The 26074-nt window shown below is 40.1% G+C and overlaps 1 protein-coding gene across 6 annotated transcripts in view; it reads left to right on the top strand.

Moving 5' to 3' along the window:
* Window positions 1–347: 347 nt before the first annotated feature.
* The window catches only part of htr7c (5-hydroxytryptamine (serotonin) receptor 7c), a 30688-nt gene continuing 4961 nt past the window's right edge, over window positions 348–26074 (top strand). Inside the window, exons 1-3 of one of the 6 annotated variants that reach the window (XM_035435550.1) lie at window positions 348–1231; window positions 18092–18824; window positions 23449–23600. In XM_035435550.1, the coding sequence (XP_035291441.1) occupies window positions 774–1231; window positions 18092–18824; window positions 23449–23595 (1338 nt within the window). In that variant the 5' untranslated portion in view covers window positions 348–773 and the 3' untranslated portion in view covers window positions 23596–23600. Of the gene's footprint in view, window positions 1232–18091; window positions 20263–21339; window positions 22497–23448; window positions 25006–26074 lie in introns of those variants that run through there. The other 5 variants (XM_035435549.1, XM_035435551.1, XM_035435554.1 and 2 more) reach the window with 5 other exon arrangements.

Raw genomic sequence — 26074 nt, 5'->3', positions numbered from 1 at the left:
CGTTAAGGAAACATTTTTATTTTAAAATCTGGAGATATCTAGAAAAGAGTCTATGCTCCTGACTGAGAGCTTAATTTGTATATTGGAGGGGAGTATTGCTCGATCGCCATCGCAGTTAAATTAAACTAGCGATGGGGAATCAACATGCATTATGTTGCCTATTTTAAATATTTTGTCGACAAAATGTGGGATTTCATGTTTATCTCACGAAATATACTTGTATCCTGTGTAAATTTCACTGCATGGAGTTTGGTCACGCTCAGCTTATGGAGCATAGGGAGTTGAACCACCTTCTTAAGAGAGCGCACACACGAATCAATAGCAGCATTCATTACCCTGCTATCTGCTGTCAGCCAGTATCTTATTTGTAAGCGCTGAGTCATATTGGAGGATCTGGCAGAAACTTTGCACAACAGGAAACAAGTTCACTGTTTATTAACCTACATCGTAGCTTGTCCTAATTCTCAATTGGCAGGCGAGTGACAAGTGTTACGCTCTCTGAAGACGAAACGTGAGGAGGAGGTGGCGCTGTTATTAGCCACTTGCCCCACACATTTCACTTTTCCCGCACTGGAGAGGAAACCGATTCACAACGAAACTGAAGTAATGTTTGATTGTTCGCATGTTTTTCCCCCATCGCGGATACTGATTTTGGATATTAAATAAGCTACTGGACCTGACGCCAGATAAAGTCTGACCACAAGAATGCGCTTGGCGGGAGCGCACTGTTGGCGAGGTGTCCCTTGCGCCACCATCGGGATTTCGTCGTCGTGATGTTCAACACCTCTGGCTTTGATCCCACTTACAGTCCGGGAGAATATGTGTCGGAAGTTATCGATGGCACAGCACTTCATTTCTACGACCTTACGGGTCCCACGATTATGCCAAATAAGTCGTGCGGGGAAGAACTTCTTGACTTCGGTACAGCGCAAAGAATTTTCATTGGGGTGATGCTTGCTGTTATTACAGCGGTCACTGTAATGGGGAACACTCTGGTGGTGATAGCCGTCTGCGTTGTAAAGAAACTCAGGAAACCTTCGAACTACCTGCTAGTATCCCTGGCCGTCGCAGACCTCTCTGTAGCTCTTGTAGTGATGCCCTTTGTGATAGTGACGGACCTAACTGGGGGCAAGTGGCTTTTTGGGGAGGTGTTCTGCAACATCTTCATTGGCATGGATGTAATGTGCTGCACGGCCTCTATAATGACCCTGTGCGTGATCAGCGTGGATAGGTACGTTAATTTTCTTAACCATATGAAACGCTTGGTTACTGCATCATGCATGTAGTGTTGCGCGCTCTCGCTGCGCTCTGCGTATCAAATGCAGAAAAGTGGGGATAGAAACATAAACATGGACAGTGAAATGGATGGCCCTTTGCGTATAAACATGCTTGATGATTTGCTGTAAGATTCTTTTAGACTTAAAGTATTTGTTAACAAGAAATTACATTCAATGTAATTCAATATTCAATTAATGTTCGCATCGTGAATGCGTGCACGTTAGCGTTATTCCTCAGGACATACACGTTCTTGCAATTGTATTCAATTTAGTCGCTGTACTACCTACAGCGTTTAGATTAATAATGCCTCAGAGTTTTAGCATGCCATAGCCTATTATTCTATGACATGTGGACATAGACTACACACTTGGACAAATGTTCCAGTTGTGCTGCTGGATATAAAAATGCGCAGTTTCTAACGTAAGAATCCAGGGTGGCTTCCAAACCGCACACTTCAACGTGGCCCCTATGAACATAAAATATGCATTTTTAATTTTGTCTGACTTTTCTTTGGAATTAGGGATTTTATATTTTGACAAGCCGTACATGAAGCAAAATTGTATTAACTTTAAATTCATTGTTTTTCTCTCTCTCTCAAAAAAGTAGCATTGAGTGATAACTGACTAAAGCATTAGGACCAATAATGTATGGCAATTTAGCTGCCTAAATTTCCATACAGTCAGCCAGTTCAGTGTAATCTTTACATGCCACATGAATTGAAAAATGCAGCCTATAAGTGTACATGGGGCATACATTTTCAGTATGTTTTTTAGCATCTGCATACACAGCATTAACAAATTTATGAAACAATGCCAAAAATAAAAAAAATGATTATTATTACTATTAAGAGTTTACAAAAAATATGTTTTACTGATTTGTTAGTATCAGGACATTTAGTTTTGTTTTCTGTAGCTTTAAATTGACTTACCTCCCTGCCTCTTTTTCACATTCTTAAATGATTACTGTAATGGCTTGAGTATTTTAATAGGACAGCACTAGCCCCATATGCTCTAATTCTAATTATTCTGCTTTCAGGACACACATGCTCTAAAAGAGCACCTCCCATTTAATTCAGTAATGCAGATGCTTGTCTCAGGTTAGCACGTGCATTGCTTAAATGTGTTAATATCAATGCAGTGATATTCAGCGTGCTCCATAGTCAGAATCCCCCCTAAATTACCCTTACCTTATATCCACTGAATGCCAAATAAAGATCAATTTTGTAGAATAGTTCAGTATGTTTAAATGATATCAAGTTGGTGGAGTGGTCAGTTTAAAATGATGTATTTTCCTTCAACTAAACGCAAAACAAAACCTACTAATTTTTACTAAACCATTGCCTACTCTTGCCTACTATTATTTCATGTTTACATGATTAATCCTTGCCGTCACTTATGTATTCTCTTTACCCATACTGTAACATGACTGCTGTTATATTCTTACTATACTGGACTACTGTTCATATTTCCTTTTATATATTGACTATATATATATATATATCTCCCCTTGCCTACAACATAAACATATGTTCCTTACTGCATCACATTAATCTTGCTATTTTGCATGCTGTATCATTTAAAACCATGAAATTCTCTTCAGTTAGTGTAGTTCTTTAGTATTAATAGTTGACAAGCAATAAAATGTTTCACTTGAAACTTTACCATCTCGTTGAACTGAATCCAACTCATTCAGTTTGTTACCATTTATCATGCAAATGTTCCCAATGCTTACATAGGAAAATCCAGTTTGCTAAAATGATATTTAGAGACACAAACTACTTTGCGAGGGAGCTATTACTGAAGAGATGCAAAGCCTTGCTTTTTGGGCATATTTATATCTCCTCATGCAACCAGACCACAGCTGGATGTTATTTTGACATTAACATACCAAGGATTGTTTCAGTTTGTGTCAATAGCTACTAAAGCTACTAAAAGCAACACAAAAATGTGCTAAACCTCATGTGACTGTGGGACTTGTGGGGTTTAAACTTGCTGATGGATGGGTGTTTACGATGGCTGGTATGTTTGACATGCTTTTTATTGCTTTCTCTGTCGCTGTTAACATTTCACTTAGAGTAGTTTTGCTATTTTTGACGTTCTGTGAGCTGCACGGATGGCTATTCTGTAATTTCTTATTGGTAAATTAGGCAAAAATCTGTGTTATGGTAAAGTTTATATTTTAGAGTAAACTGTCCCCAGAAACTTGTTCCTCATTCTCACAGCACTGGCAGAAAATTTGAATGTTTGTTGCTTTAGTTCATATTGCTTTCGGGAAGACTGATGTCAATGTTTGGTTTCATCATGAGTGTTATTATTAAACTGCAAATAGCTGTCTCAGCCAACAAGTTATTGTAAGTACAAATAAATTGTTTAAGTAGTCATTAAAAACTCCACAAAGAAAACTTGACACCGCTATCTAAGGCACAGAAAACAATTAGCATATGTTTCTCTATTGCCATTAATCATTAAGCCATTTACTTATGTAATTATACATGGCCCAATAACTTGACTTTATGTTGCCCGTAAAGAGTCATACCTCTTAGGGAGGTGATCATGCATTAGTCTTGCTAATCTCACTCAATCCTCGAAGGCAATGAAATAGGTTGGATTTCGGTGAGTTGATGCTTAAAACGTGCGCGGGCATGCAACTGTCAATGGAAAGACTAACCAAAGGATATGTCTACATTGCATGCATGTCCACATGCATGTAGATTATATAGAAGTGCTCATAAGATAGCTTTTCCTTCTTTCTACTTGTTTATTTTTTCTCACTGGCACGCTCTTATTATTAATGCATCAACATACAGAAGGTGTCTTTGGAATGTACGCTTTTAAAAACTGTTCATTTCAGCTATTCCCACTGTGTTTTTAGTGATAAAATTTTTCTAAGTGCTTTTGACATCATTGTGATTTTTTGTTGACCTAGGTCTGAGTATTCATTTCTTTTCTGATTGTTGTTGACTGTAAACACAGGCGGATTATAGATTCTGATTGGATTTACAAGGAACATGCATGGAGAAAAAAATGAAGTTTCATCTCAGAAGCCTAAATCGTGAGTGAACAGTAAAGTACATTGAGATCCATTTCAGTTTATCATTCTGTAAACTGCCTGGTGGATGCATTCTTTGCTTTACTGCCAGCTGAGGCAATTTGTTAAAAAAAAGAGCTGCAGTGGAGGTTGGCTTCCATATTGAACTCTCGGCTCCTAAAGAAAGAATTATGTGACATGATGAGAAGTCTTTGGCTAAACAAGCCTTGAATACATGGTACATAAAATCATCTGGGAAAAGGCCAGAGAGCTCATTGAAATTTTGAATGTCACAGCCAATAAACATTAAGTGTGCACATTTCATATGGTAATTTCCTAAGAATTGCCAATTTTTGTGAGTGGTTAAGAGGGTTGTGACAATAGGGTAAGTAGCAGCAGCTGGTTCAGAGGTTGTAGTGCATGGACTCCACTATTACTGTGTCAAGAAATGAATCAGAATTGATATTTCTGTGGTCCAAGTAATGACTTAGCAGCTTTACTGTACCATGGGAGCTATTTTGTGAGCTAAGGGTGTAGCTGTGTAGTGCTGCTTAGGTAAAATAAATAATGTACTTTTTGTTAAATGGAGGTGAGTTGGAGGAGGTTCAAAAAATAAATCAGCTGCAGCTAAAATAAACAGTGGGTGGTTCCAGTGAAGTAGCTGCAAAAATTATCTACCAAAGTAAAAACAGAATTTTGTAATTTTATGTAAAAACAATTGTCAAAAGTGAACCTAACCTAAAGGTGTTGTATTACTCACTTTTTACCTTTCAGTTCTTTTTAGTTGGAACCAGTATGTCAAACTTGCTGACTAGCAGACTCACCTAAAGTGCTGCAGTTGAGGTTTACAGGGGTTATATCTCTATGTTTCTGTTAAATATGACGCATTACATGTCTTTATAATGCTTGTGGAATTCTCTTGCACACAATAAATGGGCATAATTACATATCAGTACTACGGATTTATGGTGTATAATTACTATGCCTGTATTACACATTTTTGCGCACCGTAAATGCATTGAAATATGTAATTATGCACAATATGCACACTGTGCAACTAAGTGGAAATGGAGAGGCTAATCTCCGCGCAGCATTTAAACTGCCAGCGCTGCTCTGCCCACCCAAGGTATGATTGGAAAATAATTCAATCCAAGTTAATCCCCGAGCGTAACAGATCTAGAATGCGAGCCTGGTGTAAAACACCTTACTGCTTTCTGCTGTGGTCAGCCACCACACAAGCGGTGTGTAGAGGTCTTAGTCCATTAACCAAGACTCTTGAGGACATGCAAAGAAGAGTAAAGATGCTGAACAAATAGAGATGGATGTCCTTGCAATTATTATGCACTCATGCAGGCATTCCCTTGCCTGTGGTGTTGAGGTTGTCATGAATGATCCTATCAAAGGCAGTGAGCCGTTGGTAATTATTCCCCTTCAAACTAGTGCGTGCACTCGGCACCTAGCCTCTCGCTGCCCAGTTTCCATCCCCCGGTTTAGGGGGATCATCGCCACGGCACTGCCCACCCCCCACCCCCCAGCTTTCCAGTCTTCCTTTCTGTCTCCAAGCCTTCTTATCTAACCACTCCTGCCGAATGATCCCATTTTGCAGCTCAGTAAATGATTCAGAGATGGTCTGCTGCTTGTCTGCTGAGGCTCAAAGAACAACCCTTTTTCCACTCTACAGCTTGGAAACTTTTTTAAAGAAATGGCACTGTAAGCATGGAATGTTCACATGCAGAGCCTTAAAAGGTACAGCCTCACCCAGAAAGTCAGTGCAGTGGCCTCACCTGTTCTTAGCATTCTTGGGTAAAAGGCTTGCCTCGTTTTTATGATCTTGCAGTGGATTACATTATACTGAGCATATAAAATGTACTTAAGTGGGGAAGCAATATGCATCCCGCAGTGCTAAATATGTGCCGTAAAGAGAATTTAAAATAATAGCCTTTAATTGATGTTCAACAATCCTAGAGAGAGAGAGAGAGAAAGAGAGAGAGAGAGTACTAGCTAGTGAAGTTCTTAAGAAAGTAAAGATTCTGCTAACATTCATTCAGGGAGAAGTTTCCATCAATAAGGGTGAATGGTACAGTACATAGCTGGAGATTTAAAAAAAACAAAAACAAATCTGAAGTGTCTAAAGTGACTACGGAACCGGTGGGAGATATTGACAGTTTTTGTTTTGCAATTGGGAGATCATTATGGCCCACAGGTGAGATCAGGCTTCACTATGGGGTCAAAAGGTAAGATCTTCAGAGAGCACGGCTGTGCTCCTGTAAAGATCAGTACGGGAGGAGATAATCCTGAGGGATCTCGTATGCCGGTCCATCGGGGCTAAGGCATGAGTGCTGGCGCACGGACCCCTGCTGTGGAGTTAATCCCAGGGCATCAGTGCAACCGTGTTGTATCAAGCTTTAACGGGAAGAGACCCGGCGCCGTTAATCAAGGCAAATACACCATTGTAGTGGAGTATCCGCTACTCTGTGATTGGGGATTACATCTTTTTGAATGTCATCCTCCCCGTGGGATCCTGTAGAGCCTGTTTCATCTCTCCGCCAAATGACTAGGCAGCGAAAAAAAAGCCCCTTCTCATTGCTGTCGCGGGAGCTCGAATGCCTTATTCATGAAACATGCAAATCGAGATTGAAAGATGAAAGAGACACGCACAATTGTACAAGAGTTGGGAATACGATCAAGACTGTTAAACTCGGCTTTAGCGCGAACCTACAGGCTTCTTTTGCATCGGGAATGTTTGCAAAATGAAGTGGTTTGAGTAGCTGCATTGGAAAGTTTCCTTCCCGGTTCGTCATACTAAATTCTTAAAAAGTTTGGTTTTTATAGCGGCCAGTGCGGGCCTCTGTCCCGTTGAGGGTGCGGTTTCGAATAGTAAATATTTAAAAAGCCAGAAATGAATAATTCAGTGATGAGAAGGGGAAAGGAATACTTTCTTTTATAGTTGCATTCTGCCTCCATGCAAACATTTTTGGATAGTGTCAAGGGGAAGTATAATATTTAGGAATTGAGATACAGGCATTTTGAATTTTCATAGGAAAATTAGGTCATCTTACCCGGAGTTATTTTGGGTATAGAGGCAGCGGATACGGTTTGTTGGCAAAATGTTTCTTTCACAGCCCTGTGGCTTAATTACAAGGCTTTAAATGGGCCCGTCTTCCTGATTTTGATCTGTGATGCATGGTGATGTGTTTGCTTACTCTTCTACCGTCTTCCTACCCTCCACTGCTATCGTATAGCAAGATGACTGGAAAAATGTTTGCATCGTGTCATTTTGCACTTTAATGTCCCAGCACTGTGACCACATGTCTCAGGTATGTGGAGTGGTGCCCTGTTCTTGTTTGTGTTCCCTACGGGATTTAGGGAATGGGTTCACATGGGGAACGCCATAGCTATGGAATCATAGTGTCTTAACTATAACTTCTTGGGGAACAGAGCCTGGTTTCTACAAAGTATAGAATGACTCCATCACAACCCCCCCCCTCCCTCCTCCTCCTAAAGAGCTGAGCACAGAGAAACATAAGGGTGTGACTCCCTGTTATGTCTCCCAAAGCTGATGCCACCAGATCAAATTAATGTAATGACATGGGGAGGCTGCTCCTTTAATCCCTTAACCAGCAAAAACAGATGAACACCACAATCCTCTCCTCCATTTCCAGTCTACAGGATAGGCGTTCTTCCAGCACGGATTTGTTCAATCTAATGTGCCCAAAAAAGAAATGTGTTTAAACAAAAAAAAAAAAAAAAAGATTAAAAAGAACAAATTACGTATTTTAAAAAGCTTGCTTTCTCAAAATGGACAACTTTCTGCCTCAGATCTGTCCCCACGAAAGGCTTTCAAAGACAAAGATGTTCTGTCACTGAATCAATGCTGAGGAGGCAACAGAGAAACGAAAAGCCTCCAGTTCAGCCCTTCCGGCTGAGGTGTGTCATGGCTCTGTGCTGAACATCTGAGATGTATCTTTTAATCGCCAATTACTGTACTCTTGGATGAGTCTCCAGCCCTGTGTAATTAATGGAGAGAGGATATAAAATAAATGGGTGGGTCAAACGCATAAATGAGCAGAATGACCCTTGTGGAAGTTTCATTTGGCGTCATGGCCAAGAATCTTCATCTTCATCAATTTTCAAGCCTCTACATTAACATCACAGAAGGGTGAGGAGGCGACCTGGTACTTGGTCAGGTTATCAGCAATCAGCCTTTCATTTTTTAACTTCAGACGTATAGAACTGGCTGCTTCACTTTGCCTTCTGGGGGAGATTCAACACTTAATTGGTGGATCACCGCTGCGATTTTACTGTCCATCTTTTCCCACATTTTTTTCATAATTCTCTGGCTTCCCTCCACAGACTTCAAGCCATGTTTCTCCACACAATCAGCCACAATGAACAAAGTAGTTCTGTTGTATGGAATATATAAGGATCCCAATTATCTAAGAGTTGGAAAAAGAGGAGAGAACTAATACATTTTTTTTAAATCTGGATTTGGGATTCAGCAAATATTTTCTTCAAAGTTGATATAATTTAGAGGAGGTGCAAATGTGAGATGACAGGATTTTATGTTGAGTTGAATCAATACAGCAAGTCATTTTGAAATTCTCTTGCACAGAGTGACTTCTAAAGCTCTGTCAACTAAGCCCAGATGCTTTATAGTTTTGCAGTTATTGCTCCACTCGTCTTAATCCCATTCTAAATAAGGAATTTACCTGTTCACTCATGAGGCCTGGCTGCTGATGAACTGGGTTGGGTGATCTTTATCTATATTTAGGGTTTACTCACAGTAGCATTTCAAGTTTTTAATGCACACAGAAAGACCCTGTTCTGACCTTCTGGCCCTTTGTTAAATGAAACAGGGATAATTACCTTAACCGCTTCTGTTCTGGGACTGAAAGCTGCAGTTGTTTTTGTTATTTTTTCTCATTAGAAAACTCATTAGAAAGAGTGAAAGAAACCAGATGAAAAGCCTATTTCAGAGATACAGCCTGCCGTCACATAAAAGGGAAAAGGAACACATTTCCCAAAGGGAAAGACAATTTGAATTGCAGTAATGTCACTTTCCTGGAGGCAGATCATTTGGTGGATATCTGGATAAATCTTCGTGTTTTGCATGGTGTAAACCAATAGGGTAGGAGGGAGGATCAAGTCAGTCTTTAGGGGCTCAAGGCCCCTTCCCTCTCCGCAATCTTGACATTGTCCTGACTATCATAATCGGAGAGAAGCTGAGCTGGCACAAAGTGACCAACTATTGATAATGGCTCCAAACTGACTCATGCCTGGAACAGAATTTCACATAAAACTAGAACGGATATACGGAAAGCCAAGGACAAGGGTACAGGATTCCTGGAAATTGGCAAGATTAGACTGGAAGCTGCGTCTGTTTGGTTTAGGTTACGACAGCTATAGATGAAAATCATGCTCCATAGATACTTGTAGGCTTTCAAGAGCTGCGATCTCCACAACATGCAAACACGGAATCTCAATGCATGTATATAATTAATCTGGAACAGTTTGTACCTTCAGCCTCAAAACATGTGATTAATGTGTGCACTGATGTGCTATTTGAGGCTGAAGGATTGGTTCGTCCTGACTGAAGCATGCAGTGTGTTTGTGCATGGATGATTGACAGTCATGCCCTGAGAGCGGCCCTGCTCTCTAGCACTGGCCAGCGAAAAGTCAGTAAAAGCGCTCTTGAGAAAGGCTATGTATAGGAGAATGGAGGAAGTACAATGAGAATTTTGCTAATATAGTAGGACATACAAGTGCCAGTAAGTAATCAATTTGTAAAAAAAAAATAAAAAATAAAAAAATAAAAACCGGCTAACTAGAAAAGAGAATCTAGAGAGTTAAGGCATTAAAGCTGAGTGGTATTTAAATCTGAACCTGTAAACACAGCAGGCCATGATGTTTTTACTGGGTCTATAACCGTTTCTTATACTCATATAAACCACTTGACACACAAGGACGAAAAAGCTGTAACCATAAGTTACGCCATAACAAGGTCATTTTGCTGATCTTTTCTGTTCTTGAACAGATATTGCGTCACATTCCTCTGGGGAAGGAAACAGATGTATTTAATAAATTCATCAAGGGTTTAGCTTTATTGCATTTAAACAAAAATGCGTTTAGCCTACAATAAGTGGCACGTAAAGATCATTGACCTAAATTGACCAGTTTAATGTCAATCATTAACCTTTAAGAAACACTTCCAACATCGATGCAGATTGGAGAGTCGTATGCTTGTTTAAGACTTAGTTATAGCCTATAACTAATATAAAGTTATTTAAATATAGACGAGGACTAAGAAGATTCTGTGTATGGGGCAAGATATACAATGCTGTCCATTGAGAAGGGTTGCTTTGTATATCTTGGCTTCATAAATAATAACCTGTGGTTTATTTTAGAGAGGTGGACTACAAAACTTCAGTTTGACACTGATCTTTCAACAGCCTTTTAAAACATATTGCACATATTACACTGCCAGAATACATCTGAGATCACGGCCTACGTTCTAATTCCCTGAGAAACCTTCAATCCTTGGCAGTAAAATTTCAGCCTGTCTTCTGCTGTCTCATGTAGGTGTGATACATGTGTTGTATAAATGCTCATCTTCTTGCTGCCTTTGACATATTAAACAGAGAATCGGTGCTGAGCTAAACTTTCCAACAAGCATTCCACACAGAACTGTATAGTTCCTATGAGCATTTACCAAATTAGGCCAAATCATCAAATATGAAAAGCGGGGAGATTATATTTGCATGTTGCTTGCACATGCATGCCCGTTTTCATTCACTTCACAGTCGATATTTCCCTCTTCATTTAAAAGCACCCATTGAACCATGCTCTCGTGTAAGCATTATCATGCCACTGAGTCATTGCCAGGGAGACCTGCAGCTAAAATGCATGCATTCATCCAGTGCATTTGGTTTCTTGCCAGTACAGCTCTCCGGAAAAAGTTTTCCAAGACGTCTAATGAGGTCAAAGGTGTGCTACATGCCAGATGAACAATTACAGGTGTTTCAGGCCATTCATTTTATGCTGTTTAAGTCCTGCTTCATTCATTTTGAATAGATTGACAGAGAAGGCAAATGAGGGTAAACGGGATAAATGATCAGTATGGAATGAAATTATGGCTTTATATCCAAAAACTTAAGATTTAAATTACAGAAGGGAGAAGGGGTTAGCATTAGTGTTAGCCTTCTGATATCAGCTTCAGTTGCCCGTAGTACCTGTGATACTTTAATATTTTCCTCTCATTGCAAATTGTGACATGGTTCGATGCCTACCGATGAGAAGTGTCTGTTTATTGTGTCATATCAACACTATCAATGTACAGAGGGGTAAAGGCCATTATAGTTAACAACCCTCTAAATGACAGCAAACCCAATATGAGCAGCAAGTACTCTATGACATCAATATCAGACTTGCATGATTTGATGCAGAGGTGTTGGTAAAGCTGCCCATTCGATGCAAATCAGAAATGCAGATTTCTGACACCTCATACAGAAGGTTAAAAGCATACATACTCCCACTGCTTCCAGGAAATCTCCTATCAGACACACACTGGCTTTTTCTGTGACCTCTCCAAACAGTGCCACATAAATCATACAGACACAGAGAGTAACATAAATTTTATCATTACTGTAAGCACATTCAAGGCCTGATTTCACTTGAGTAAAGAGTGAATATTTGTATTTGGGCATATTTGGGCATTTCAATAGACCTGCACTGACAAGCCATAGGTAAGCTGTCAATGTTTCACTGTTCAGGTTTTGCTTCCAGGGAAGTGTCTAGCCAATGTAATACTGGTCTGCGGCAGATCAATAAAACTCACCAGTTGATAAAAAAAGAATCCTTATTTACTGGAGTTTCAGAGTGAGAGGTTTAGTTTATGTGCCTTGGGCAGCACTCTTTAAGTGTTTCAGGATAAAAGGAAGTGCATGGAAGCTAAAGAGGTCTAAAAGTAAAACCTGAGCTTCTAAAACCTCCAGGGTTACTTTTTTGTTAGATGATGTACCATAAGAGACATCTCATATGTTCAATAAAAAGAGCTGCCTTTTTTTCTTTTTCAGTCACTTTTTAGTCAGCTTTTGTAGCTTATAATGAATAATTCAGAAGGCCGGATCCAGTGGCATCACAGGGCCACCACATGTGGTCCTGTATGATTTTATTACCATAAAACAAACACCATCTCACTAAATCCTGTCTGCTGGCCTGAGGAATCTTTCCCATTTCCTTATTAACTTAAAGCGCCTTGTGCCATACTTTTATCGTTATACTACTGTGTTATTGTTGTAGTAGCTGAGGGGAGGTTAGTTTTTATTTGTAAATAAGAAAGAAAGGATGGGGGGTCGAAAACTATACCAGGTCATGCATATAATCCAAATTGTATAAAGGATGAAAGAGAGAGAAGAACCCAGATTCATGCTACTGTATGTTAACTTCATAAGTCCTGGAAACATTTCAGAATTGGGGTGTCATTTGGGTGTACAATAATAAATCTTGTTTATGCCTTTAAGTCTGCTGTCAGTAATAGCCATTCAAAATCAACAAGTATAGCAGAAATGGCTTCACAATATCTGATTGTGCGTGATAGAGACAGAACAAAACCGCTACTGTCCTTTTTGTCATTTTCCATTTTCACCAGTGAAAAAAAGTATTGTTGGCCAGTGGTAGGAGGTCACTTTCATTAAAGGATGAGAAGAAAGGAAGTAGAGACTTTAAGCAAAGCCAGCACTTTCCTTGTCACCTTGTCAAATGCCGCCTTTATTTCAGATCTCATATTTCCAAATGGATTTTTAAAAGCCCCAGATCTGCGGTTTTCCAAATGGCTTTTTAAAAGCCCCAGATTACTTCATGTTGCCCTTTCCTTTCCGCCTATTCTAAAATGGCATAAAATGGTCACTAATCGGGGAACTTGCATGCTGTCTTGAAACAAAATTAATAAGAGTGTCACTACGGTTTTCTGTTACCATAGCAGTTTGATGAGAGGAAATGAGAAGTGGAAAAATAAGGAACTATTCCAGATTTAGAGGTTAGTCACCATGACAACTGTGACCTGTTGTCAAAATTAAGGTCACAAATGAGGCATTCTAACAGTCTGTCTTAGAAGAAAAAAGAACAGGCAACGACAGCAGTAAAAGAACTGATTTTGCATGTCTACAGCTGTGAAAATTTCTCCTTGTTTCTATGAAACATAAATTTCTTAAATTATTTGAAGGTGAAAGGGGGGCATGCGATGTACAAACAGAATCCTGTCAGAACACATCACATGGTTTCCAAATCGCTGCATTGTGCACCACATATTCTAGGGTCTTTCTTCAAGCAATGGCAACCACGTGTCAACCAGCTGCATATGTAGAAAGCCAGAACTCCAGGTGTACCTTACACTGAAATAAGCAGGGGTGGGACAGGGTAATTAGCAAGAGATGTTTAGGTGGCACTTAACATATGCAATGATATGTGTAACACAATGATGTCATAATGATCCAGTTTTTTTTCGACATACAGACTGAGTAATTTTGGAAAGTTGAATAAGAGTGACAAATGAAGGCCTGCACACCCAGAGTGTTTTTTTTTTCTTTTGTTTTGTTTTTTTACAGTACATAGGAGGGTTACTGTGGATTTGTACCTGTTTGAGCCCATTGACCCACAAACTGCAGTGTAGTGATTGCACTCTTCCCTTGGTATCCTGAAATTTGATTAAATATGATATATAAATATGAGCTCAGGCAACACCTTTTCACTTCATTTCAGCATGCTTGAGGAAGGAGTTACACATGGTGGATGAGTACAGGAAACAAGGAAGAAGTTTTTAAAAGAATACAGGGTTGGCTGATAAACCTGTACCGCTTTATGGCACCATGGGGCTGAATATTAGAGATAAGAAAAGTTTTATCATACTTCCTTCAGTTCACCACATACCCTCATATCTGGAGCTGAGTTCTGATTGGTCCCCCTCCCCACAGTCAGGTCCATGACCTCTTAATGTAAACTCAAAAGCCCATCTGCCTGTCTAGTTGATTCAAAAATGTTCTGCGAAAATGTATATACTCAGTGCCTATAAATGCCACTGTTCTCTAAAAGCAAAGTTTGTTCTGTACCTAAGCACACACCGGGAAGACATATTAAAGCTTCAGTTACCATTTAGCAGCTTAAGTGGCATTTGGAATACGTGGAGCCATTTTTTTTTTTTGAGTGATTTATTTTATATTCTTCATGTACGGTACAAAACGTACAGCATTACAGCAGTGCAGCACTACATAATGAGATTTGGGGATATTCATTGAGACAATTATGAAACCGCAGACAATAGCTAATTAATTTAATCTAATAATCATTTCCTCCCATGTATCTGAGATGGAGGATAATCAACAATGGTTTAAAGCTGAAGAACAAAAACAGAACGTACAACAGGGGGAATCTAAGAAAAAGTTTATCTGGCACAGTTATATTTTAAATATATATATAAATTAGAAATATACATTTTATGTCTGTTATTTGTTGCTTGTTCAAGTGATTGCAGCATACACATTAATGGATGGAATAAACATGCGGATGCTGAATCCATTATGAAACCTGAGAACAAAGTCAAAGTGACATATGTGTCTCACCTTATGAGCACCTACAATGCATGTTTCCACATGCTAAAAGCATCAGCCAATGATATGAAAATGAAGACTGCTCTGTATGAGGAGAATGTAGAGCTATGGTAATACAACCCGGCGCCTCTTTATGGTATCAGAGTAACACAGCTGGACCACAGAATGCTGAGTATCATCATTCACTGTATGACGTAATGCAGTTGTTCTCAAACAGTGGGACGTGGGAGGGAGGGGTAGGGGTGGGTCACGAGAGGACACATAAACACATTAATTTAATAAAATGGAGAGTAACGAAAGCTGTAATAACTCATGAAGTGGGTAGTGGAAAGTTTTGAAACAGTTGCTGTATGCTACTATGTGGATGCCTGTCCATGCTATAAAGCATTCCCATCCTTATTGTGGCCCCAGAGGCTACAGGTCCAATAATGTCATATGAGGAGTGGGCCGTCAAGGGACACACAAAAAATGCATTAAGCACAATTATTATTAACTACGGTGAAAGATGGACAAGTAAACCTCTGGACTGCCAAGCAGGACTTGTGCACAGTTCGTATACCGAACCGGAGAGCGGCCTTGTTGAATATCTGCTGCCTCATTCCAACTTTGAAAAAGAAAAAGGTCATCTGACCAGCAGACAAGGCAGTGAACTGGTTCAAGAAGACTTTAGCGGATCATTGGGGATTTGATGTTTCCCACAGTTCATACACCAGAGAATTTCCCATGAGGCACATGAGGTTATTCTTGCTTGGACTCTGTATGAGATAAATCACCACCCACCCTCTGTAGCCGAGTTTTAGGCCCAGAGAGAATAAAAGACATGTACATCCAGGCAGGTGGACATGGTTATCTTCTGAATTCATTGAAAAGCTTGATTGCATGCCGCATTGGACCTGGTTTGTTTTGGGAGGGGGTGAGAGGACGTTCCAATTTAGTGCCATCGCTCTAATCCAAAAGCACACAGTCCACCCTGCAGCTCCTTAAATGTTTAAGAATGTGTAAATATAAAATGCTGAGTGGTGCTCTTGAAAATGAAGCTACCTGCACGCCGGATTGTTTGCTTTCCCAAGTAAGAGTCCACTTTACTGTGCTTTATCAACCTACAAAAAGTCATGGGAGGAACTGTAGCTCCGTTAGCGCTAACATACACTAACAAAAAAAGGTGCTCTCCAAGAGAAAGATAGCTCTGAAATGAAACTAGGGTCTCTCTACTGAGGTTTACTTGAAAACCATTAATCTAAATTCTTTCCACTTCACAGAATTATTTTTCCATTTAATTTTAGAAAACACTATACCCTTTAATGTAAATACCTGCGCATCTCTAAAAACTGCGGGATACCTTGTTTTTCGATCATCAGGACATATATGAGAGGAAGGGTATGATTTACAGTTTCATTATTTGCGCATGGTCCATACAATATTCCATCATTATAATGTCGCCTGTTCACCCTAGCCTGATCACCAGCTCTTCCCATACATCAAAGAGAACTCCCAGAGCAATTAAAGACATGTTAAAGGCCTTATCTATAAATAAATGAGGTTTTTCTGGCGTCCACTATCTCACTATCTTTATTGCATCTCTGACGGAACACCAGAGCACAAATTATATTTAGATTATGAAAGCTCAGTGTGGCCACACCTTACAACGGTAGCAAATTCCGCTTTGGAGTTTCAATTCACAGGGTATTTGAACCTTACATTTTAGAGGTGGCACCAGTTAAAATTGGAGCCCGGAGTATTGCAATTGACATTACACTATGGTAGTGATATTCTTTGACTGAAAATTTTACTACTGGTTGGACTTACTGATTATTATTTACAAACATCTTTATCTGTTTTTGAAAACTTAAACTGACTTGAAAGAATATTGTCAGACCTTTCATAAGCCCAGCTTTACCATAATTCAGCCCAACTCTATCATGCCATCAGCTAAAAAGAGCCAACATCTCAATTCCCTGCCAGGTGAAGGATTTATGTTGACTAAGCTAAGTCATAAGATAAGTTTGTCCTTGGATGAATTAAGAAGAAGCATTTTCTTCTTTTGGTTTGTAGTTCCTTGACTGTGTTTTGTTCCATCTTAGCCTTTTTCAGTCTCTCCTTTGTTTCTGTTCAAGGTGGAATTTGGAGATTTTAATTAGAGTCTTTATTTGTTTTTGGTTATCTTCTTAAGGCGTAACCTGTTATAAAGGCTAAGCATTTCTCAGATAAGCATTTCTTGCAATTGCAGATGTAGAAGCAGAAAGGAAGTCACGTGATGCAGGAGGTTTAAAACCAATTGTTATACATTGAGGAATTTCCCTTTCACTTCTATCACTAATACTGCAGTGTTACCAAACAGAAATGCCCTGGCAAATTTTCTCAGAAAGACAGCAACAAAACAATTCCATTTACATTGTTGGAAGCACAATTTCATGAAATAAATAAATAAAAATACATAGCCTGTTAATTGTCTCAAAACATAAAGATGTGTAAATAAAGGTAAATGCTTTTTTTCTATCTTTTTATTTGTAATACATTTTATTTGGGCCCTTTCCTTAATTACAAGCAGTAAGGCAATAAAGGCATACTGTGTTTTATTAGGTGGCAACAATTACCTCATTAACCAAACAAAGATTCAAACATTACTTTTTTCGCAACCCATTGAGGGTATTCCAGGAAGCATAGTACTGATGGGTTTTTCTCCAATTATCTTGATTATTTTTGTGGGCGAGTCGTCCCAGTAGTATAATCTATGAATAAAACTGGATCTTTGTTCAAAAAACATTCTGAGACAGGATTCAGTCGACTATTGAGGTACTGAAGACATTAAACTAGAATTCTTTAAAAATTGTGGTTTCTATTACATAACGATGAGATGCATGGGCCTCCCCTGAGAACCAGAACAGAACGAATATGGTACATTGTTTTTGGCTACAACCATCCCTGGTCACCAGTATGCTGACTGCAATGTTTAATGAAAACTGACATCTCCCTCAAACCATTAATTCTCAGGCTATCCAGGGATGATCCTGCTGAGGTTAACCTTGAGTTAATGGATGAATAGATGTTGAAGTGGAAAAGTGTTCTAGATTTCACAGCTAAGTGTTCTTTGGTACTCAAAACTAATTGGCTGTTCCACAGGGTGTCAGTGCCAGTGAGTAGGCGTGCAAAATTTGAGCCGTCTTGTCTGAATTTTTTCCTCACAGATACCTGGGCATCACAAGACCTCTGACCTACCCAGCCCGACAGAACGGGCAGCTGATGGCCAAGATGATTCTGGGCGTGTGGCTGGCGTCCGCCTCCATCACCCTGCCCCCGTTCTGCGGCTGGGCCAAGAATGTGAACACCGCCGGGCTGTGCCTGATCAGCCAGGACATCAGCTACACCATCTACTCCACCGCTGTAGCCTTTTACATCCCCATGGCCGTCATGCTCATCATGTACTACAAGATCTTTCGGGCCGCCCGCAAGAGCGGCGCCAAGCACCGATTCGCCGACTTCTCCCGCCGCGAGCACCTGGACACGGTGGCCAGCGAGACCCTGAAGATGCAGGGCCTGAAGCAGCCGGGCATGGCCGGGGAGTGCGCCGCCCTGTCGCGGCTGCTGAGCCGTGAGCGCCGCAACATTTCCATCTTCAAGCGGGAGCAGAAGGCGGCCACCACGCTGGGGGTGATTGTGGGCGTTTTCTCCATCTGCTGGCTGCCCTTCTTCATCCTGTCCACCGCCCGGCCCTTCATCTGCGGGGTGGAGTGCAGCTGCGTGCCCATCTGGCTGGAGCGCATTTTGCTGTGGCTTGGCTATGCTAATTCCCTCATGAATCCCTTCATCTACGCCTTCTTTAACCGAGACCTGCGCTCCACTTACAAGGACCTGCTGCGATGCCGCTACCGCAACATCAACCGCCGACTCTCTGCCGTGGGCGTGCACGAGGCCCTCAAGGTATAAGAGCACCACATGAGGACGGTGGGGGAAGGTTTGGCAGGAATACCTCTGGAGGTTTCATGGGAAGCGTAGTCCCAGGGTGATAGTCATGGGAATTCTCAGTGAACTGCACCCAGCTTGTCTGAGATCAAACACTGAATGGAAGGAACAGAAATCTTTTTTCGTTCTGCTGTTCAGTCTTCTCTTGAGAAAGCTATGTGGCATTGTGAGAGACTTGCTTGTAGTTTTTATGGGTTGTCTTCACTGCATTTGTAGGTTTGTTGCATTTCACCCTTTCATAAGTTTGGTGTACCAAGTGGAGGGCTCTCAGGCAAAAAAAAAAACAACCTAGATTGGAGCCTTTGGTAAGCATTGCCACTATGAGTTGATCACAAATCTTTACAAACAAGGGATGAACTGATATTGCCTAGTCTCCCTGACCCAGATGGGCTATGATGGCAAAGTGAAGAATATCCTGATTTTAAAAAATATACAGAAGGACAGTTGTTGTATATGGACATGGTCTAAAACATGGTGAGGCATCGTACTAGAATCATTCTACTGTATTATCCTCCACATACAGAATTTGACTAGGCCTGTGGTGTGCTTTGTGAAGTAGAACCATTCCATTCAGCATCACGTCAATTTCAAAGGAATGATCAGATCAAAGACAGGTCAAGAAATATAGTGCAAAGACAAGGCTGATGAGTCGTGCAGTATCATGTCAGAAGACAAATGGCATTCATTTTATCATTCAGTTACGGGACGTATCCTGCGTATCGTATAGTGGGGTGACTGGGGTCTGCATGAAACCCACATTTCGTAAGGCACTATCAAAGGGAAGTAGAAAATGTTTGTGAAGTTCAGTTTGTTTTGCACAAATTGACATGATTTTATGCTCCACTTGCTTTATACAGTACATTGTTACACTAAGCAAATACAAATAGATTTTTGAAATCTCAACAAAGCTGTTGTTTTGCAAAATTCTACAGTGAATTTTCTTCTGTAAAATGTTTTTGAAGCAACTACACTTTTAATGCCAGGCTAATTTAGACCCTTGTTTCATGCATTTCAGTTGGATTATTATGACTCCTGTCTAAACAGTCCATAACCATAACCTGATAGGCAGACACTTTTATTGATGCTATAGGGTTGGGAGGCAGGAAGTTATGAGTACAACAATAAAATCAATTGCGTTTGACAGTTGAAACATTTGTTGACACAGGAACTTATCACAGTGTAACAGAGGAACCTGTCAAAACTGACCTAGTTTTAACTCTTTGTTGTCCAGCTCATTGTTTAGCCCTGAAAAACTGGACCTGGATCCTGTTTCTGCGTGATAGTTCTGACTCGCCCATATTTGAGTTTGTTGTCATCTTTGTAATCAAAATAAGCTGAGCAATGTCTGCTTTTTCTACCTCGATTTTTAGAAATATACCATTGGTATAAAAATTAACTTGGAGGGTCTGGATTCTGTTTTTTTTTTTAAATAAAACTTTTATAAAAGTGATGGTTTATGCCGTTATGCACTAATGACAAACTGCAAGTGTGTCCATGCACACATACGTGCAGGTATAAACACACACACTGGTAGCACAAAGAATTGCATAAATACCTTGGGTCATTTATCACTGGGGTGGGGCACTGGACGATTCCAAGGGTACTCACTGACAGGGCCCTCAAAAAAAATCATGCTGTAATTGTGCGGGGGATGGGGTGAACTGGGGTGATGGAGCCCAATGTGACTTTCATGGAGCCAAAAATCTCTGCTGGTGTCTCTGTTCAGGGATAAAGCTCTACTATCATATCCAAAGCTCATACTCACATTGCACCCATATATACACATTGCCGGTACATGGCAGAAGGTAAGAGCATTTATTCTGCAAACTCACTGAAGAGCAGCAAGTGGGCTTGTACAAAGACTCCTTTATAACTCCTGAATATATTTTATAGCATACTGCATCAGAGAACTAAGTGATTTTAGAAGTGGTAGGGAACAGGTGTAAATTGGAATGGTGAGGAAGACTGAACAAGAGTGGCCTTTAACCTCAGCCTGCTCCCACCCCAATTACACAGTGGAGCTGTTCATGACATCTGTGTCCCCTCTGAGCTGTATCAACAAAGTAAACAACGGTTTACAGACTGACAAGGAGAGCAGTATAATACATTGTTAGACAAAAAGAGACAGGGGCATTTTTGAACAGCATTTTCCAGCAGGCTTGAGAGAGAGATAGAGTCATACTGTGCCAGTGAGTGTGCATGTGAGTGAGTGTGTGTGTGTGTGTGTGTGTGTGCTTGAGACAGACAACGGCAGATGGCTAGGCCAAACTACCAGCCCACGGGTCTCTCCGTCATGCACAGCTAAGTCTGGAGAGGAGCGATCTCCTATTTTTGATTTGGAAAACAAGTTCAGATGACCAATGATTAAAGCTGAACCTTTAAGTCAGAAGCATTCCTGAAACAACTTTTAACATACTAAAGAATTGTCATCTACTGGTTCTCAGTTTGAATTGAAATTTTTTTTATGTTGAAGGTGGGGAGAGCATACTTTGGAACATACTAGGAACAAACTCTCATGCCTGCACAACATGACACCAAATAATAACATTATGGGATGTTGAAGTTCAGTCTGAGAAGAAGCTGGCAGAGACTTGTCGATGATTTACCCATACTTTTGGTCCGCATGTTGCCTCTCTGACTGCCCCACTGTCTCCTGCAGTCTTATGCCATGCAGCGAGATGATAGAGGAGGACTGGAAGAGCCAATGATATTTGCATAACCCCCAGAGTTGCAGTAATCCCTGATGTGGCAATAGCTACAAATCACATTTGCATTCTCCTATTCCAAAAGTCCTTCTAGCGACAACTATAAATACCACTCTGACATGCCACATGCCTGTTTATACAGTAATCCAATTTATTTTGTGTGACCTGAAAAAAATGAACATCTTCCCACCATTACAGCCTTTGGCCAATGGCAATATTCCAACCAGCTACAAACAGGAGACAAATGGATAGAGGTTACAGCTACCAAATTCCTAGAACGTGGAATATTAAAGTAGGACAGTTATCTTGGGAGAATACCTGAGCTGGAGCATGCTAACGCCAAATTTAGTTACCAGCATCAGATGAATTGAGAATTGCGGATAGGTTTCATTTTAATCCATGAAATTGAATTTAAAATTGTGACAGGAAACATATTTAATTCATTTCATTACAATTTGCATTCTATTTCAAAGAAATTCCAGTGCCTAATTTATTTAACTTGTTATTTTAAATAATGTTTATTCTGTCATGAATGACATATTGAACTATAAAATGTTACTGAAACATTTAGACTAACACACACCATTAAAATAAGATTATCTACAAAGCACAGCAGCTTGTAGATACTTAAAGATAAGTTTGTAAATTAATTAATATGATAATTAATTAAAATTGAGTTAATAAAATACATTTCCCAGAATGCATTACTTAAAAGATGAAAAAAAGAAACGCAGCTAATAATGGACATTTTACACAACAGTATTTGACATCTGTCATCTAAGGTAATATGTGAAATTAAATTATCATCGTTTGTGATGTGTGATAGTTGGAAGATGTTTTTTGAAAGCTTTTATTTTATTAAAATAAAAGATATTTTAATGTTTTATAAATGAGCAAGTCTTTGAATGTCACTGAATTAAATTGTAATTATAATTCAAATTCAGACTCTGTATCCTGGAGATTTTTTCAAATACCAAAATCCTGAATTGACCCAAACCCTGTCAGTTGCACCTTGTTGATGCTCAGCCACAATAGTCCATTCTCTTTGAAATTCAGCACTGCTTTTAGAACATTGCTTTCAGAGTGTCGGCACTGTGATTTCAACTGACATTAACCATGGATTAATATGAGGGTTAAGACATCTTTGAAGACCTTATTGAGTATTCTGTGAATCATTCATTCACTTTTGGGCAATACATGTAAACCTTCCCTGCCAGTACTCCAGAGGAACCATCACCAAACCACATCCACCAAATTTTTCATTTTCCATCATTAAAATTGGGTGACATTGCTATGAAAAATATATACAAATTCCACTCACAGATATCAAAACAAAGCAGAAAGACTTTTATCCTATCTGCTGGGAACCCAGAAGGCAAAGAAAAAGGAAAGAAACAAACAGCAGGAGTGTTTTTGGGGTCATGCAATGGCGCTTTTAATCTGCCTTTTTTTAGACTTTCTTCCCCGGTTGATGAAAAATGAATGAATTTATTTACGGTAAAGTAACACATCACGGACTCCTCCGTGGGGCAGAACTACCCAAGTGCTCTCTATTAGTCATGCACAGGTTCTCAATGGCGATCCTCGCAAGCTGGCATTTCCAATATTCCCCATCCCTGCTCCCTCTCCTTAGACATAATCCACAAGCCCCCCAGTACATCACGATCAAATCCCTGCCTGTAAATATTAAAAGCCACGCTTATTAAAAGCCATGCTTCAACAGACAAGTACATGTCTACAAGGCACACTTGGTATTCACATACACCCACTTGTGATGACATCACAGTTCATTTTAGATTACCCTCTGCAGCAGACGCAGGGGCCAAAAGGACAAGCCAGCAAATAAATGGCTCTTTTTTTTTTTCTTTTTTGCAAAGCAGATATATGCCACGGCTGCTTATGACATCACAGAGCCTCATTCTGTGGCCGGGGCGGAGAGATCTGAGGCCAGGGTCCTGGTTCCCCAGGCAAGCGACGCTGCAGGAACACAGATCCGACTGGCGCTTAACATTTGCTCATGTTGATGAAGGTTTGTCAACTGCCCTATGGGGGAGGACACGGCATCTGCGAAAGGCTGCCTCTCATCCAGGCGACAGGCAAAGCTACAATTCATGCAGTGAATCTGAGCTGTGAATTGCGCTGTTTGAAATGATGCACACCTTTTTAAATTACCGTTCCCATCATTGAGTTCATCGTTTCATTAATCAGATTCAAGGTGCATAGTTTGGTGCTCCTTTCGATCAATTTATCCATTTCCCACAATTAATAAATGACTATTAATTATTTTACATCCATTGATTTTTAAAAAAATAGATAGAATAGCCTTCTATTCTCTGGAAATCTAAGGCTAATATGAGATAGTTATAAAAATTTGATTCAGGGACATGAAGATAAAGCAAGACATTCTAAAAACAAGAAGAGAACTGAGGTATTGTTTAAATGTCAGGGTTTAATTAAACATAATGCATTCAACATGGCTCCAACTACAGGCCCCAGTCAGGATATCATGAAAAGGTAAATCATCTTCAACACAAAGCCTGGATGCGTAGCTGGAAAGTGACAGTTATCCCTTTCCCCCTGCAATAATTTTATATTCATCAGGGGTGCGTAGCATATGAAATATTGAGTGTTTGGTCATAAATCTTCATAAGGCCAGTCATGAATGAATGATGTGCCTGTCCTGTTATCTTTATCACTGAGACGAGCTGGGCCATGACTGGACCACAGACCCCCAAAAAGAAAGCCTGTCTCTGTCTAAGCTTTGGCTCCAACAACATGACATTTAAAGAAAACCATAATGACCAAACAAATAATAACAATAATCTAATTCTTCTAGAGAACAGAGAAAAAAGATTACAATCAAAGCAATAGTGCCAATGCTTTTTTGTGGTGAAAGAGTACATGCAACATTGATGTTACGCACAGGGACTTTGGTCCTGCTTTGGAAAACCACTGTGGTGATTTAATGAAATATTGAGAAAGGCAAACCATTCAGTTGATCTGAACTCAAACTGCAGTTGCTTTGAATAAACTGAAAAATAGCAACCAATTACCAATTTTCAAGAGATTAGATGCAAAGATACTGTGATGCTGTGAGCGCATTTATGTTGGCATAACTGTGAACACCCATTTTGAGCTGGATTACATTCGCCTATCTTTGGATCCTTGTCCAGTGTATGTGTCTCCTATTGGTTAATTTGTGGTTTTTGGGGCGGGGGGTGGGGGAGACACGTTCTTTGGCATAAGTTAATGCAATTGTGTAATCGCAGGTGGAAGGTGGAATCCCCAGTTATCAGTAGGTCCCAAGTTTCCATTTCACTTTATTGCTGTACAATGTGATGCCAGCGTTCATTACCGGGAATAGCCACGTCTACAAGTTTCACAACCAAGGGGTTGGTCTTTACCAACACAACAATAAAATTGGTTTAAGTTTGCGGCAGTCATTATTCAGTTATTTCCTGTAGAATCCAGCTAGTCTTGACTCTAAATAGAATAATAGAATTTTTTTTTTAAACAGTAATTAAATGCGTGCCATCCCTTTGAAGTGACCTCAAAAGGCCGACATGCAGTTCAGACTCATAGTTGCATGAAGGAAACCTTTATTGGTTGAAGGACACTGCTGGAAACAGCACTGAATGCAAGTAGGTAGCTTTTGTCGTTAGTTCAGTGCCCACCTGTAAAGAGCACTAATCAGGCAGTTTTTGGTAATGTCGACTGCCACCATTTTAGACGGCATAATTGTTCCGCCCAACATGGGTCACTTTCCAGTTAAGTATGATTCATGCTTCTGCGTGACTTTACAAAGTAACCCACACCTCCAGTATTTTGTGCTTGATCACGTGACATGAATTCTCTTTTTCTGATGTAGACTGAAGCTTTCTTGTGTGAAAGCTTAGTTTACTCTTACAGTAAAAGTTTTAAAGGATGGTATGGCAGCTGACCAGCACCCAGCTAATCATGACTTATGGCACATTGTCTTAATTAGCATTTTAATTTTCAATCTTGCCCATGACTGATCAGGTTGGCACAAGTTTCTGGCTGGACACGTGCCCTTTACATAGACAGTGTGAACTAACAAGCTGTCAACATCCACTTCCTCTCCCTAGACCACTTACATAATCAATGGCCTGCTGGGACCTGACATTAACTTCTACCATCACAAGAACATGGCTTGTTTCTTTAACAAGTGCTGCACAGAAGCACTGATCTTTCAGTTATCTGGATAGATTACCCTGTTCTCCCTATATGGACAGATCCACAAGAAGTGTAAATAAAGATCAGAGGTCTGCCAGCTGACTCTTCCTGTTAAAATCTGGCTTTCACTGCGTGATGCTTCCCGTGGTTAAGTACGGCATCGCAGTCATTCCAGTTCAGCCTAGGGCCAGCTGCCCAACAAGGTTGAGCGTAATTGGCAGCAGATTTGCCATGGAGGACAGGCTCCTGTTAGTGTTTTTTTTTTTTACCTGCCTCACTGTACACAAGTGACTCCTCAGCTCAATCGAC

This window comes from Anguilla anguilla, chromosome 10, assembly GCF_013347855.1.
Source record: "Anguilla anguilla isolate fAngAng1 chromosome 10, fAngAng1.pri, whole genome shotgun sequence".
NCBI classification, from domain to species: Eukaryota; Metazoa; Chordata; class Actinopteri; order Anguilliformes; family Anguillidae; genus Anguilla; species Anguilla anguilla.
The sequence above is the reverse complement of the archived record's forward strand: the minus strand, read 5'-3'. Positions and strand labels throughout refer to the sequence as shown.